General features: G+C 44.2%; 1 protein-coding gene across 1 annotated transcript in view; it reads left to right on the top strand.

Annotated features, from left to right (window-relative positions):
* The first annotated feature begins 2,518 nt into the window (after window positions 1-2,518).
* Window positions 2,519-17,624, top strand: part of LOC147637342 (APO protein 2, chloroplastic-like) — a 48,269-nt gene continuing 33,163 nt past the window's right edge. Inside the window, exon 1 of the mRNA XM_086799125.1 lies at window positions 2,519-3,115. Within this exon, the coding sequence (XP_086655251.1) occupies window positions 2,706-3,115 (410 nt within the window). The 5' untranslated portion in view covers window positions 2,519-2,705. The remainder of the gene's footprint in view (window positions 3,116-17,624) is intronic.

Below are 17,624 nucleotides of genomic sequence, written 5' to 3'. Positions count from 1 at the left end.
ACTTTGCAAGTATGCTATATTTTGTACAACGTGCTCATGCAAGGTTCTTACAAGAACTTTCAATCTTTAATATGGAAAAAGAAAGCACCAGACTCATCCAACCCACCTAACCATAGGCCAGTAGGTCGGCCACCGCGCTTCCCTGATTCTTGTTTTACTCCATGGGCTATGGGGTTGACCCAACCAAGGAGGCCTCTCACCAACGAGCCCATCTCACCACCCAGGCCGCTTCATGTATCTCACCCAAGCCAAATCGGAGGACTTGAGTCGAGGCTGGTCGAGCCCTAGACTTGTCTCTTTCCATGATGAGTGCAAACTTTCTTGCTACCCTCATCAATCTTGTTGGCCAACTCTAGTTCTAATCCTCATTTATTAGTCTTAATACATATTCTTTGAGATAATAATTGTATGAAGACATTATTGTAATATTTTGAAACCATCTTAACTTTTTTAGCATTCTGTTGAAAAAAAAGAGCTTCTCGTAGTGCTTTCACATATTCATTTTCATTCCTCTTCAACTCACCCACGTAGCTATTCCACTTTAATTTATATGATTAAACAATATTCTTAACACCATAGCTTGTAAATTATCTCTAAGAAGGAACAACAAGACCTAAGTTTAAGAGAAGACAATCCTTTTTACTCATCACACCTAGCTTTTTCATAGTAAGGAATGAAAGCTCTCTGTAATCTCTTTGACTCTCACAATACCTGAGTTTAAGAGAAGACAATCCTTTTTACTCATGCACACCCAACTCTTTCATGATAAGGAATGAAATCTCTCCTTAATCTCATTCACTCTCACAATTCCCTGCCTCTCTCATAGTAAAATCATAGGGAAATTATAGCTTGCACTATACCCAATATATAACCTTGCTGCTTAATCCCAACTTGCAAATGCAACGCAAACGAGTCATAGGGAAACCATAGCTTATTGCGTTGTGCCCAATCTACAAGGATTATCCAACCTTGCTTAATCCCAACTTATAAATGCAAAACATCATTTTTCTACTTAAGGAGAATCAAAACCCTAGCCCTAATAACCATATTAACTCAACATCATAAAATAGTAATTATAACAGAAATTACTGTACTCTTTTTGGGAGAATAGAATCAAAAACCCTAACCCTAATAACCATACTAACTCATAAACTCAACATCATAAAATAGCAATTACAACAATAATTACTCTGCTCTTTTTGGGGGAATAGAATCAAAACCCTAACCCTAATAACCATACTAACTCATAAACTCAACATCATAAAATAGCAATTACAATAATAATTACTCTTCTCTTTTTAGGGGAATAGAATCAAAACCCTAACCCTAATAACCATACTAACTCATAAACTCGACATCATAAAATAGCAGTTACAACAATAATTACTCTACTCTTTTTGGGGGAATAGGAAGAGCTTGATTAATCTCTAATCTTCCTACAAACCATATAAGAGATATTTAAAGAAATGTTTAATATACTTAATGATTAAGAAATCATAAGGACAACAAAGAACCTCTATAAAAGAAATCCTCACAAGCAGCATAACATTAATAGAAAACCGATCAGGGCATAATTTATCCACACATTTTTTTCTAATTACCCTAATAATTACGCATGATTTCTAATCTTAATTAATTAATTTACCTTGACTCAATTTCAGAGAAAGAGTTATCTAATTCAAAATTGAGAGCAAAAGAGAGAGAAGAATAAGAAAGTTCCAAGACTTAGCTTTCCAAGGCATTCTATAACACTCCATAGTACGTTAGAAGCATGGAGGTGGCTAGTGGTAGGAGGCAATAGGCAACAAAAGGGAGACTTGGTTTACAAAAAGCAACCACCACACTGAGTAGGGAAGTAAGCACATTTTTTAATCGTGAGGAAGGAATGAGAAGCATTTAGATAGGCTAAATCTGATAGGAGAATGGTGGTGGGTGGTGACTTAATCCATTGTTTTTAGTCAAACCTCCATGGCCAACTAAATTTGATCAGGGCCATTGATATTTTTCTTTGAAAGGCATATTCGCTTTTTTTAAAATTACATTTAATTTGTGATAATTGGTTTAACAAAAGATTTTATCCTTTTCACATAAAGATTGTTCAAAACTTAGTAAACAAATTTAGGTGTTAAGTTTGAGTTCTTGCAAGTGGCCAAAATAGATTGTATATGCATGTGTTACTAGCAGGACAGCACTTGTAAAGGTAGTTTGCAACCGTGTTATAAATTAGTGCTAAGATCAGTATCCCCCCCATTGTGGCGAAGACACTTGCATCAAATTAGTGTCACCCCATTGTGGGAAAGACACTTGCATCAAAAAATTCTAAAAATATTGATGTTTCACACTAAGGTTGGTTACAAAGGATTAGCCCAATTCCCGCACAATCTAAGCCCAACCCTTTCTCAGTTGAGACCCTTGCGAAAGGGGAAAGATGGTCCCCATCTATGCCTCATGGACTGAGAGTCTCCCCCATCCATCCTCCGGCCATGCTACATGAACGATGCCCCTTTCTCAGGTGAGACCTTATTCGAAAGGGGAAAGATGTCCCCATCTATGGCTCATGGACTGAGAGTCTCCCCGTGCTACACGAATGATGGGCAACCTAATAATATGACGCTCGAGTCTAGACTGACCATGACTCTGGGCGTCCGATGATTTTTAACATGACTGATGACTCGCTGAGCTAGCTAGCCATTGTCTACGAATTCATGGATCTGCGGGCTCATCCGAATGCGCGAACGCTTTCGAGTTCGTTTTCTTCAAAGCTATGCATAAACATGGATACTTCGAGCGGCGGTGCTGGGCGGCGGCGGCGGAATCTGACCCACATTTACATTGTGCGGGCGCGGGTGGGGAATATGAGGACAGCGCAGAACCAGGACCTTCCGCCCGTGGTGCCCAGGAACAAGAAGAAGCCGTGGGTGACGCCGCCCAGGAGGGGTGGCTTCCTGACCAAGTTGCGGCGCGGGGAGCCCACCCTTCGCCGCCTCCCGGCCCCCGACAACGGCCTCCTCATCCCGGAACTCATCCCAGTGGCCCATCAGCTCCTCCACGCCCGGACCTCCCTCATCCAGCTAGTCCCCAAGCTCATGCAGGTCGTCCCTGTCAAAGTCTGCAAGTAAGTACCCGTTCACTGTTTTTTCCATTTCCTCAGAGTAGATGTGTCTTGTTTTTCTTTTCCTCAGTTCCCTCCACCCAGTCTCTCTTTGTTGAAGCAATTATCACCTCTTTTAGAATCATATTCTCTGCTGTTACCATCCATTTTACCCCACCCACACCATCCTTCGTTTTTCTGAAGCAATCATTTCTTGCATAAAGTGGATGGATTTCAAAAAAGCCATCTTCCATTCTAATTCTGTAAAGTAAGTCTCAGTTCTGTCTCCCCCCAAACGAACATTTCCTAAGCATATTTTCAAATTTTAAATGGCCTCAAATTTCTTCTCATTTTACCCACTTACATTTTCCTCAGTTATTCTTAGAAAATTTCCATTCAATTCTTTTTCTCTCTAAGGGATTGTTTCTTGCAAAAATTGGAGCAAACTTGCTAGTTTCCCTGATACCACTTGCTCTGGGAAAGAGAACACAGGCTGATCTCGGCATGTGAAATGCAAATAATCTTCCATCATTTGACCCTCAGGAAGAAGCGTGCTTTCCTAGGTAAACACGAATAGGAGGTATACTAGCTCTTTTTTGAGTGAGGATACCACAGAGGCATGGCACCTTCTAGAGGAAAAACAAAACCCCTACACCCATCATTGATCCTCTTCATTAGGAATCCTATGCACGAGCTTTATGATGTCCTAGATCGGCCCACACCTCATGTCACACATCCTCCTATGCACCACATCATCTATCCTCTTCAACACTAAAAATGTCAGAAGGGCTGTATTAAAGCCGCATGAAGATCATGAAGATCTATGTGTGGAACATTTTGCACATGGACGTCCTTTATTAGTCCCCATTCTTGTAGAAATCTTTAATATAGCCCTCTGTGAAGGCTTCCCCCACTTGGACCATGAACACCATTGTTTCGATCCATAACGCAGGAGACCCCATGGATGCAAATAATTACAAGACTTTGATGATTGTCCATACAATGGCCAAGATTTATGGGGTAGTACTAGAGTCCAATATCAGCTTCTTGGCAAAGAGGGTTGGACACAACATCGGTGCAGGCATACTTCAGGAGAAACTACTCCACACTTGATCACATCTTTACCCTGCGGGCCATAATAGAGGAGGTGAGTGCACATAAATAGCATGTATATTGTTGAGTTGTGGATTTCTGCAAAACCTTTGACTATGTGCCTTGGTCACGTTTGTTGGGGATGATTGTAGGTTACGTGGTTTCCACTGGACATGATATGGGGGGGGGGGGGGTGTTGGGCGTGGTGGCTTTATATTAGATAGTGACTAGCAGAGTACCAAGCACTTGGGGTCTGCATCACTACTGAGGTCAAACAAAGCTGCTCACTATCTCTCACACTATTTGGTTTGTTATTCATCATATTTCACTCTTTGTGGACATATTTGGGGGTACAGGCTCACGACTCGCTGAGGTAGTGGTGCTCATTTTATTGTATGCAGATGACATTGTCTTGATCTTAGCCTCTACAGAAAGATTGTAGAGACATTTGGATTCACTTGAGAGGTTTTGTGATGAGAGACGCCTCACGGTCAATCTCGGCAAAACCAAGGTCGTGGTCTTCAACACATCATGTCGGGTCACATCTAGCCTATCTTTCTCGTATAGGGCTAAGGGTAGCCTCATGATCCAAATAGCCTTGAATGTGTATGCGCAACTTGCCAATAATTGGCGTGACTTGCACTTCTTTACCAACAAAGGCAGCCCCCGTTTGAGGACCCATGGTCTCTACTTTAATACCCAAAGTAGTTGCCATTCGTGTAGAGATAAAGTTCTCAGTTGCATAATCATCAAACATAAACAAAGCGGGCTGATCCTTAAGCTGTCCCCAAGCTTTGCATACAACCCTGTCCTTGCCATGATGTGATGTATTCCCTTGCACATCGGGAACCATATGCACATTGGCTTTCGCTGCATTCGCATTATCATGCTTCTTCATATTTGGGCATGCTTTTGTGATATGCTCAATGCTTCCACAAGTAAAGCATTTGCCCTCCCACATATACTGCTCTTTTTGCTCAGGAGTAAGACCATAGTTTGCCACTTTGTAGGTACGCTTCTTAGTAGACTTTTGCATCATTTTTGGCTTGGTTTTGGTCCCTTTTAGGTGGCTGTCTACTAGTTTGCAGGTTTGGGACAGCCCTCGCTTTGCCCTGGAATGAGAGGTTAACCTTGTGGGATCGGTTTAACTCGAGCTCCAATTGCTCGGTGGCAGTGGTGGCTGCGATTAGCTATTGTAAGGTGTAACTAGGATACATTTGCAATCGTGCTTTGTACACGGGTTGGAATCCCGATTGAAACTTTTTCTTTGTTTCTGCCTTTGGAACATGCATAAACGGAGACACCTCCAAAAGTACTTGTGAACATATGCGTTTTCATTGTTTCCCCTTCATTCTATTCCACCCAATCCCGCTTCATTGTTATCTCATTCAATGCATTGGGAGGTAAGAATTGCGCATAAAACCTTTGCCTAAACTCTTTCCATGTTCTAACAGGATTTAGGGAGAGCTTCTTAGTAAGCTACCAATGTGGAGTAGTGCCTTTCATGAATATGCTTACATGCTGGATCATGGATTTCTAAGTGAAATCCTCATCAATGAAGGTGATATCAAAATTGGGCAATAAAAGCAAGTGCCTTTGATGCATCATATTTTCCATGATATGTCTCAAACTTAATAGATTTATCGTTGGCTTTGAAGTCATCAGACTTTGATACATTATCCTGCATCTCAACATGTTTCCTTGTGTCCACATCCATTGGAACAACCTCTATAAATTGGCATCATTTTGGGAACAAAAGGGGATGCATTGGGCATAGAAACATGTGCCCTGTAAGCATGAGGTCAAGTGTGATAGTCAAAGCTTGTTAGCTATGGGTAAGGACCCACAGTATTCCATGCTTAGACAAAGCATATTGAGGTAGCATAAATTGCTACACGACTCGTTCATCATGGATAATGGTATTAAATGTTGGAAAATATGGAAAAAATGCCAGATAAATGCTAATAAATATCCTGAAAATACCATATGCTATTTCAAGGCTTCTGCAATCGTCTATGTGCAATGGATGAATGATATGCAATATGTAGAGTGCTTTCTAATGCAAACCCTAAGGTTTCTATTGACTCTATATGCATGAATGATTCTCTCCAAGTGGGTTAAGGGACTTGACTGACTGACTGACTCACTATGGCTGAGGAATGACCTACGTAGCTCGTGCGCCTGACATATCCTGGACCAACGGTTACCATGGATGATGGGGTCATGGTGTACGACAAATATCATCCTAAAGGGTACTAATACTTTACAATGTTGCACTGATGATGATGAGCCATCTTGTCACCATGCACTACACTGCGGAGTGCATGCGACATTTGAGGACAATGTAGCAAATATTTTTGTGAAGGTGCTTCCAAGAGATCAACTTGAGCATCTACTTCAAAAGGTGGGTGTTGGCCCACAAAAGTCCTCTCCGTCTAGCACTTTAACTCACTCACTTTTGGATCATAACTATCCTTGCCTCCTTTGGCCCTAACGACTCTTGAGACTCCACCAAAGACCCACGTGGATAAGCCACCCTGGGGTGAAGACCGTTTGCTCCTTTTAAACAGTCCAAACACGCACTATGGGTGCTGGGAGCACCTTACAGGTAACTTGGATTGGATGTAGCAACATCGAGGAGCTTCTCTTTGCACTTGGAGCTTGTTAGGGTTAAAGCCCAAGAGAAAGAGACAGAGAGAGCTTACAAATCAGCTACAGAGGGATTAACAACATATTAACACTTAATCAAGATTAAGTAGGGATTAAGGGTTAAACAAAGAGATTAGAGGGGAGTAATTAGAGTCGTGGACAAAGCATACTTTATTCAATATGTTTATGGCCTTTTTATAACCTTCGGCTCCATACATCATTTACATAGCAAGTAAATATACTTTTTGCCACGTGTCTTCTTGGGCGGCTACTTATGAGACAATGTCCACCTAGGTGTCTACTACCCTAGAGGTGCTAGACTAAGGTTCTAACCTTTTATGTGTGTGCCTAAGTGCACCACCCCTAGCACTTTATTCCTCACTACAAAACACATTGCCACTACCAAAGTGTGAACATTTCCAACAATCCCCCGTGTAGTGGTAATGTGTGTATGTACAAAGATTTATGCAACCTTAAAGCTTCTGAGTATGCCTCTCCTCCAAAGTGATGTGCTGAATATCCAAGGCACTGAGAGACATCGCTAAAAGGTCCAATCTTGTTCAACAAAACTGGCTGAATTTGGCTCGTGCTTTTCCTCAGAGGTTTCAAACACTGTATTTCCAGACTCTTTTTCAGTGGCAATCCTCTTCTTGCACTCACCAATGTAATGACTAGTCTTGTGATAGTAATGACAATTTCCCTTTTTCTTGGCTTTAGAAGCATTGTCTTTGGTCAACGAGTCTTCCTGAGAAGATGTCTAGCTTGAATCAACCTTAATTTTGCCTCTTATCTTTAACTACGAATGCTCGATCACCACTACCCTGAGTGTTCAGACATATTAACTCTAGTTTGCTTCTCTTGTAATAATAATCCCACGAGCTCATCAAAGGTAATAGGATTAGCATCTCCTCTCTTAGAGAGATTCAGAGAGGTGTGAAAACCAAGATAAGAGGGAGGTAGTGAGTTTAGAGTGGTTGTGACAAGTTACATGTCTTGATTACCTCATCAATGTTCAGCAGTTGCTCCCTTAAGTCTTTTACCTTTCTAAGGTGCTCGGTCATAGAGTCACCCTCATCCATTGAGATAATATCTAATATCTAACTGTCTCTTTAAATAGGCAACTCAAGCTTCATTTCGAGTTTGATACATAGACTCCAAGGTATCCTAGGCGAGACTTGTTTACATGGAGTTTAGAGACATGTAGACATCGTTTACATGTAGTCTAAGACATGGGAGAAGGTCTCCATGAAAGCTTACTAAGCAAGACATGATTAGTATTGATCAAAAGTGATTACGAGTTATATTGGTCGGAATAGGCTACTTTGCACACACTTCACTTTCTTGGAATCCACTTGTTTCTTTTTTCCCGACTGGCCTTAGGTTCAAGATCCTCCCATAGTTACGGATTTTTCACCACCCGTAGGTGCCCGCTCGTAGATGCTTAATTATCCACCCATAGGCGATGCCGCTGAGGAAGTACCAAGGGGGGGTTTGTGTCAGAATGCACAGTGGAAAGAAAGAAACAGGGCAATGGCATAGAGAGAAGAGAGAAGGATCTGCATAATGATAAAGAGGAATACAATGACAGCCCTTGCATGGGGTGGTTCCCGTAAGTGAGTGCGTGATGTCTGCATACTCCCAAGAGGGAGGACTCGGCTTGAAAGGGCTACTATGAGTAAGTGGGGAGGGGGCAGGCACTACTTATTTAGTGCTTCCATACACATGCACGACCTCCCAACTCTGATAGAAGAGGAAATGGTGGGAATATGAAAGGGTGGCCAACCCACAATCAAGGGCCGACTAAGGGATAAAATATGTGTTGACTGGGAACAAGCTGGGCGCCCCTAACACAACCGAATGGGAACACAACCAGGAGATGAATACTACTAACACCCCCTCTCAGATCCTGGGTGTGGAACAAGTCCTCAAGGAGCTGGAACATCTGAATCCTCGGACCCAATCCATGTTGTTCCAAGACGTTGCTCCACAAGCAAAATTGCGATGGTGAACCTCCACATGTCCACTTCTCCAACCCAAATCTGTCACACCAGACCACTCAAAGTGGCCCCTCTGGCACCGCTTTCGAACCCCCTCTGAATTAAGAGGGGCCCACATCAGTTTCTGTGGTTCTTGAGCCTCTTGCCTAAAAGACTTAACTGCTCCTAGTGCACACTGATGAGTACCAACCATTGAAATCCTCATATCTGCGTCAACCCTGGTACTCAAACCTTCTACTCAGAAGACTTACACTGCTTTTGACCATTGAGCACCTCTATGGTGGAATCTGAAATCCCCCTCTGAAGCCTTGCATTGCTCCAGAGTCAAATCTTCACGGTAAACTGTACTAGCCAATCACCGATCTACTGATCTGTTGGTCCTAATATGCTCGTCCCTTGCCGATCCTTGATCTCGATCTGCCGATCCGTGGCCAATCATTCGATCCTTGGCCGATCTGCCAATCTGTGGCCGATCTTTCGATCCTTGGCCAATCTCCCGATTTGTGGCCGATCCTTGGCCAATCTTGATCATGTTTTGTTGATCACTGATTGTCGATTGCCAACATCTGACAAACCTTCACTAATCGGTCCCAAGAGACTCTCTGCAAGATGAACATTCCTTTTGAAGGTGAGGATCTCTATGGATGTCTCGTTCCGAAGAAAGTGCTGCCCCCTCTGAAAAGAAAGCTCCATGTCAATCTCACCTAGGTGTACGAACCTTCCACTTGTCTAGGCGACAAACTTGCACCTCTCTTCCAGAACCTGTATCGATGACCTGCCCTTCTGTGGTGGGACTACTGCTCACACACCCCATGAGTCACCCAACCACGTGGCATAATGAAGCTCTTTAGTGTTAACAATGACACACCACAGCTGGCAAGTTCCCAACCAACTGCTCAACATGTCACATCAGCCCGATTGTCAAACTCTTCTCCTTCGTAATGTTGCTCCGACCTGCTGCTTCATCGGTACCCGAGGATCATGTATATCGACCTCTGCACCCCTCTCCTTACCAGTCACTGCATTGAGCAAGTACCTACAACAGCTTCGATCACTGCGAGACCTAGCCTGCGTCAGCATGAAGGTCTATACTTCGAGCTCTGATCAGTGCTATACTGGCCACGGGGGTTCAGGGGCGGAGCCCCTGAGAGTAGGGGGTCCGGGGGTGGCAGTCCCCTGGGGGGTCTGGGGGCAATGCCCCTAAACCCTGGATGGTAAGACCAATCTGTGAATTGGCTCCCGACTGCTTGGTCCATTCTACCAACAAACCTGCCAATTTGCTTCACAATCAGGTCCAAAAATTGTAGTCGAAAATAGCAACCAGCAGGCGCGTGAAGAAGTAAGGAAGGGGGGAAAAACATAGCCAAACATGCTGTTTGATATTTCCACCGGCTGTTCCCTCCATCCGTGGTACTAACGCAATAGTACCTCCTCTTCCATGCGAATAGCATCACCAAAAAAAAGCAAACGAACTCCTCCTTCGTCTTCACGAATCTCGCTAGGGTCTTCTCCCGAGGGACACCAAGACCTCCGGCTCTGATACCATGTCAGAATGCAGAGCGGAAAGAAAGAAACAAGCAATGGCACAGAGAGAAGAGAGAAGGATCTGCATAACGACGAAGAAGAATACAATGACAGCCCTTGCATGGGGTGGTTTCTGTAAGTGAGGGTGTGATGTCTACATACTCCCGAGAGGGAGGAATCAGCCTGAAAGGGCTACTGTGAGTAAGTGAGGGGAGGGGGGAGGCACTACTTATATAGTGCTCCCATACACGTGTGCGGAAATGGTGGGAATATGAAAGGGTGGCCAACCCGCAACCAAGGGCCGACTGAGGAATAAAATAGGTGTTGCTTGGGAACAAGTTGGGCGCTCCTAACACAACCGAATGGGAACACAACCAGGAGATGAATATTGCTAACATTTTGAACCTAGGACCTCTTGGTCCTAGGCAAGCACCTTCACTAGTTGAGCTATCGCCTCATTGGCTCTTGGGATCCACTCTTATGCCATCTTTGCCAACAATACGACCAATGTATTCCACTTCACTAGCCATGAATGTATATTTGCATTCCTTGATATACAATTGGTTGGCACACAAAGCATCCAAAACCACACTCACATGCTCCACGTGCTCTTCTCTCATCAAGGCTTGAAAAGTGGCTTGCGCATTGCATAGTCCTAACGGCATAACCATATAGTGATAAAGACCCCTCTCGATTCTAAATGCCATCTTGTACTCATCACCACTTTTTATCTTTATTTGATGGTAATCGGACCTCAAGTCAATCTTTGTGAAGAAACAGGCACCCTTAAACTCATCTAAAAGATTATCGATGCGAGACATGGGATACTATTCTTGATATAAGTCTTATTCACATCATGGTAATCCACACACATCCGAAAGGTACCAGTCTTCTTCTTCACAAGGAGCATCGGCGATGTAAAAGGAGATTGACTTGGTTCCACCCATTCCATATCCATCAATTCTTGTACTTATTTCACCACCTCATCTCTCTCCACTTTGAATAATCTATATGGTGGCTTGTTGACGATCTTAGCATTAGGCTCAAGCTCTATTCCATGAACAATTTCCCTTTTTGGTGGCAAACATTTGGGCATGTTGAATACATCCTTATACTCATCCAACAACTTTTGCATGCCCTTGTGCATTTCCCTTTTATCGGAGTCATTGCTTTCATCTTGCAAAGCTGTAACACATATACATAACCCACCTTCTTGAGCTCTCTCTTAAGTTGAGTGGCATTGATCAAAGTAAGCTTTGATGCATTCACTCCCACCAATGTGATACTCCATTCACCATGCATGAACCGCATGAAACCTTGCTTCAGATTCATAGTGAAGGGGTCTCAGACTTGAGAGCCAATCACATCCAAGAACCATGTTGATGGGCCCATATCAAGAACAAGCAAATCAGCTTTGCATGTGATTCTTTTGAAAGCTCCAAACACACCTCTTGACACATCATTGTGCAATCCATTGTAGCCTCATTTTGCCACTTGAACTTCATGAGAAGTTGTCAAAGATATGGATTGTAATTTAAGACTGCACAATGATCTTGCATTCACAAAGCTATGTATACTTCCACTATCCACTAGGACATGAGTCACTCTACCATTGACATTGACCTTAAGGTGGTTGTACCCTTACATCCGGCATAAGAGTCATGAGATAAAGTGCACAAAGTTGGCTTCATGCTTGCTCTAACAAAAGTACACATAGGCATTCCATCATCATAGTCTTGCAAATGCTCTTGCAAAGTACCACGAGAGTCAAAAGGAAACTCCCCGTCTAGTACATGATCATCATCACTTTACATGAACTCATTGCAATCACGAAAGGTCTCATTGTCTTCTTCATGTTCATCTTCAATGACTTCGAATAAGACCATATTGATAGTGACATTTCTAAACTTGCATGTCTTATAATGTTCCTCATGTCACTTCTCCCCACATTTATAGCAAAGGCCCTTGTTTCTTAACTCATTGATTCGGTCTTCCTTCATGAAGTTACTTTTGTTGACACCTCCATTGGTTGCATCTCCATTGGTTGGCTTTCCATCCCCACTCGAAGCTTTAGAAGGGTTTGGCCCAAATGAATCACCATTGTAGACGGTAGGATATCTAGTAGGAATGGTGGGAGTTGATGAAGCATCCTTTGCAAACTTTCCAAAAGTCAGGGCATTTAAATCAGCCCTACCTCCATACTTTGCCAGTCATCTTTATGCATATTTATTTTCGTAGATCTCTGTAAACCGGCCTTCAGAAAGCAAAGGGCGGTGGAACAAACATTTGCACATAAAACACTTCAACACCATTGAGGACCTAGAAAAGGAAAACAAACGGGGGGAGCTACAGTGCTCTTGCAAAAAGTACACGGACACCTATTGGCCCCAAATCGCAGTGGCGCCCCTTGCGGTATTTCTTTAATTGATTATAAGAGCTTTGATTACAATATAAGGCTGGGAACTCAGCCGTCACAGTAGAACCCTTGAAGCCTGCAAAGAACCTGCATCTGGCTTCTTGTCCACTCGGCATCCACAAACAAATCCAGCCATTGTTCACATCGAAAGACTCTCTCACATTGAGTCTGCATACAGAAGCTTTCTCCCATGATCAAGGCTGCCACAACCATCCATAGCCTCTCACACTATGAACAGCATCATACCCTGACACATCCAGTGCTTCTGCATCACAACACAGACTCCCAAACTGTCTCTCAAAAGAGAACTCGTATCACAGCACAGCATACCATACAGTTGACACACCTGTACAAACCCTCTCTACCTTCCAAGGGTACTATCCATCTCTGTCATGGATTCCTTGTCCCCTGTCCTATCAGTAGCAAGGCTGTACCAAACATGTGTCCACTCCTGTACCTTCTGCCTGCATGTGACCTATCTCCTGGAGAAACCCAAAAACATGTCTCTTCGAGAAAAGCTACGACCTGTTTCCACATGAAACCCTTAGGCCTGTTTCCCTTTGAAGCTTCTGTCCTGTTTCCATACATCTAGTTACATGTTCCCTCATGAAACATCTGGCAACATAGAGATACCCATAGCTGTAGGTCCCTCTGTTCCTTTCTAGCAGGAAGAAAACAATCTGCTCCATGAGCACGCAGCCATGCGAGCTTGCATCACTCCCATGCCAAGAAACATATTCAAGTGACCTGTACTTGCAGCCAAAAACCCAAGCACATAGCTGAATTTGCAACCAAACAAAAACAGCCCATAAATTGTCCTGTTTCCACCCTCTGAACTGTCAAACCCTTCCTCTCACAAAGGGCTAGAGAGAACCACTCTATAACAGTCTTGAGCCAGTGAAAAGAGAGACTCCGAAAGACATCACCTGCAGTCCCACTTGCTCACAAAGAAAGAGAGACTTACAGTCTTTATGTCGCTTTCCACAAGGAAGAAAAGACTCGAGGAAAAGCCCCGAATTGTCTTGTCCTCTTGTCCTGCAGCCGCCTGCAGTCCAGCACCTGATTCGACGTGATAGAGAGAGAGAGAGAACACTTGTAGGTGGACCTGCTGTCCAGCCTTGCACTCCCTCCTACAATCCACGTTTTGATGTCAGCTCTGCTTGTATGGACAGCAGTGTAGCCAGCCAGTCTCTTGCTATAGACACAGGAAAAGGAGAGAGATCTAGAAGGCGCCTGTGTGTACTGTTGCGCAGCAGGCCAAACAGCCCTCCAAATGCCAAGAAGAAAGGGAAAGGTTCAGTCTGCGCCTGTGTTCTCTGCAGCACAGCAACCAGCCCATGTAATTCCCCAAAAAGCAAGCCTGCCTGTGAAGTTCAGGCTGTGTGGAATTCAGCGCAGCCCAACAGCCAGTTCTGTGCATATGTTTCTCTCCCACGCCTGCAATCAGCCCAGCCTGTATGCGCCTTCTTTTCAGAAAATTCCTCACGCCTTGGAGTCCATGCTGCCGGCCAGCCTTCCTTTTCCCAAAAGCACACACGTTTCCTCAAGAGTTAGGCGCCTACTTGCCTGCCAGCCCCTCCTTTTTTCCAAAAAGCACACGTGGCCCCAAATTGGCATATGGGCCACGATTATCTTTAATGAAGGGCTTTTTAAAACTTTTGAAGGTTTTTAAACCTTTTAAGCTAAAATCTCTTTGCCCCCTTTCACACATGGGGTTATCCACACATGGGCTTCCTTTTTGACTCCAACCTGATGCCATTCACACTGTCCACCATGTCCCCGTGCACACCTGCATCTTGTCCAGAGAAAAACACAGGGTCATGACATACCCCCCTCTTGAAAAATGGCAAGCGTCCTCGATTGCACTCAATGGCACAGTAAAGCATCTTATGAGCAAAAACACCCATATGGCAAAAACAATGGCCCTCCAATGCATCTGGGTGATAAAATAATCATCCTGCACAATAAGCCACACTGTCCTCTTGCTTGTTCCTTCAGAACCTATAGCAAAAGTCTAAAACAAAATGGAAACACGTTACCTGTGTTAGCCAAAAACAAAACCATGCATCATTCTACATATGACACACATATGCATTCGCAAACAATATGCTCCTCAAAATGCTCTACCTACTCCAAAGTAACAGTCTAAGGGCTGCTCGCAAGCCTTACGCCCATGGGCATCCCGCAGGACCCATGACTGAAGGTAAAACATGAGCATATGCAAGCACTCAATGCATTCAAACACTACATCCACTAAGTACTTTCCCACATATGTCTCTCATGGCCATCCCGCAGGAGTTACACCCAGTGGTGCATCCATGACATAATAAAGCACTTGATGTATCATACCAACATACATGCAGCACACGACACAATGCAGAGTATTTCCCAATGTATTCTCAGTGGTACCAGGATCCAATGGCACCAGAATACAAAAATACCTCTACCTCAAAAAGTGTATGCATACATGCACAAATAGAGTTCGATCCATATTTCCATGAACCAAACCAACTCAGGGACTGCTCGCAAGACTTATGTCCTCCATAGAGTTATCCATAGTTGCAGTTATAGTTCCAGGTGCGCGCGACTGTGAACCTTACTCAACCACCATCTCCTGTGACTAGTACACAATATCATAGAAGTCCCGTAAGCAGATGTACTGTCAGCCTCAGTACCTTCGGGTGAATACAAAGATGTCACCAAGCGACTCCTAGATAACAAATGAGCCTGTCTGTAACAACAAGGGAGCGGAGGTGCTACCCCCCTCTTGAGCATCAGGTAATGCTCCAGACCCATGCTCTGCTGAACCTGAATGAGCCGTAACAAGAGTCGACTCCAACTCATAGGCATCAAGATAAAGCTGCAAATCCTGAGGTGAATCTGCTAAGTCACCCTCCTCCATCCACTTCGCATCCATCAGTGAACCTCCTCCATCCACTTTGTATCCATCAGTGAACAGCTCTTGAACTTCACAGGATAGCGACGGGAAACCTTACCCTGTACCTTTCTTTCCTTATGTGCCAGTATATGCTCAGGAATAAGAACCTCGTCAAGTTCCTCCACTTCCATCTGAGCCTCATCTGATACATCCTCAGGCACCCAAAACCTGCTTGCACTCCACCCAAGTGATAAGCACAAGTCCTCGATGAAGCATAGTAGATCACCACTGCTAAACATAGAAAGAAACTGTCTTCCGAACCCATGAAGCCTCTATGAAGATACCACCGGTGACAAATTGTCGAAAGCCATAGCCTTCAACGCATCTCCTGCACCATAACACTTCAACTGCTTCTTGTTCCTGGCTGACTACTTCTTGTCCTTGGTGTCTTTTCTCCTGCGCTTCATCTTCAACTCTTGCTCTTCACCTCATATAGGCAAAGACACAAAATCCTGTACTGTGTCCTGCACTTCCTTTTTCACTTTCCTCATGTTGAAGCTTTTGATGTGACTCTCATGAGACAACCACGAGCTCGCCCCCTTAGGAAAGTTGGCGATTGTCCCGACCAAAGCAACCACGGACTCGCCTCCTTGAGAAAGTCGACGATGTGTCCCGGCAACGGAACCTTGTAAACCGGCCTTCAGAAAGCAAAGGGCGGTGGAACAAACATTTGCACATAAAACACTTCAACACCATTGAGGACCTAGAAAAGGAAAACAAACGGGGGGAGCTACAGTGCTCTTGCAAAAAGTACACGGACACCTATTGGCCCCAAATCGCAGTGGCGCCCCTTGCGGTATTTCTTTAATTGATTATAAGAGCTTTGATTACAATATAAGGCTGGGAACTCAGCCGTCACAGTAGAACCCTTGAAGCCTGCAAAGAACCTGCATCTGGCTTCTTGTCCACTCGGCATCCACAAACAAATCCAGCCATTGTTCACATCGAAAGACTCTCTCACATTGAGTCTGCATACAGAAGCTTTCTCCCATGATCAAGGCTGCCACAACCATCCATAGCCTCTCACACTATGAACAGCATCATACCCTGACACATCCAGTGCTTCTGCATCACAACACAGACTCCCAAACTGTCTCTCAAAAGAGAACTCGTATCACAGCACAGCATACCATACAGTTGACACACCTGTACAAACCCTCTCTACCTTCCAAGGGTACTATCCATCTCTGTCATGGATTCCTTGTCCCCTGTCCTATCAGTAGCAAGGCTGTACCAAACATGTGTCCACTCCTGTACCTTCTGCCTGCATGTGACCTATCTCCTGGAGAAACCCAAAAACATGTCTCTTCGAGAAAACCTACGACCTGTTTCCACATGAAACCCTTAGGCCTGTTTCCCTTTGAAGCTTCTGTCCTGTTTCCATACATCTAGTTACATGTTCCCTCATGAAACATCTGGCAACATAGAGATACCCATAGCTGTAGGTCCCTCTGTTCCTTTCTAGCAGGAAGAAAACAATCTGCTCCATGAGCACGCAGCCATGCGAGCTTGCATCACTCCCATGCCAAGAAACATATTCAAGTGACCTGTACTTGCAGCCAAAAACCCAAGCACATAGCTGAATTTGCAACCAAACAAAAACAGCCCATAAATTGTCCTGTTTCCACCCTCTGAACTGTCAAACCCTTCCTCTCACAAAGGGCTAGAGAGAACCACTCTATAACAGTCTTGAGCCAGTGAAAAGAGAGACTCCGAAAGACATCACCTGCAGTCCCACTTGCTCACAAAGAAAGAGAGACTTACAGTCTTTATGTCGCTTTCCACAAAGAAGAAAAGACTCGAGGAAAAGCCCCGAATTGTCTTGTCCTCTTGTCCTGCAGCCGCCTGCAGTCCAGCACCTGATTCGACGTGATAGAGAGAGAGAGAGAACACTTGTAGGTGGACCTGCTGTCCAGC

Source organism: Cibotium barometz, chromosome 6 (genome assembly GCF_041138505.1).
Source record: "Cibotium barometz isolate CiBa-2024 chromosome 6, ASM4113850v1, whole genome shotgun sequence".
NCBI lineage: Eukaryota > Viridiplantae > Streptophyta > Polypodiopsida > Cyatheales > Cibotiaceae > Cibotium > Cibotium barometz.
Note: the sequence above shows the minus strand (reverse complement) of the source record. Positions and strands in the feature narration are given on the sequence as shown.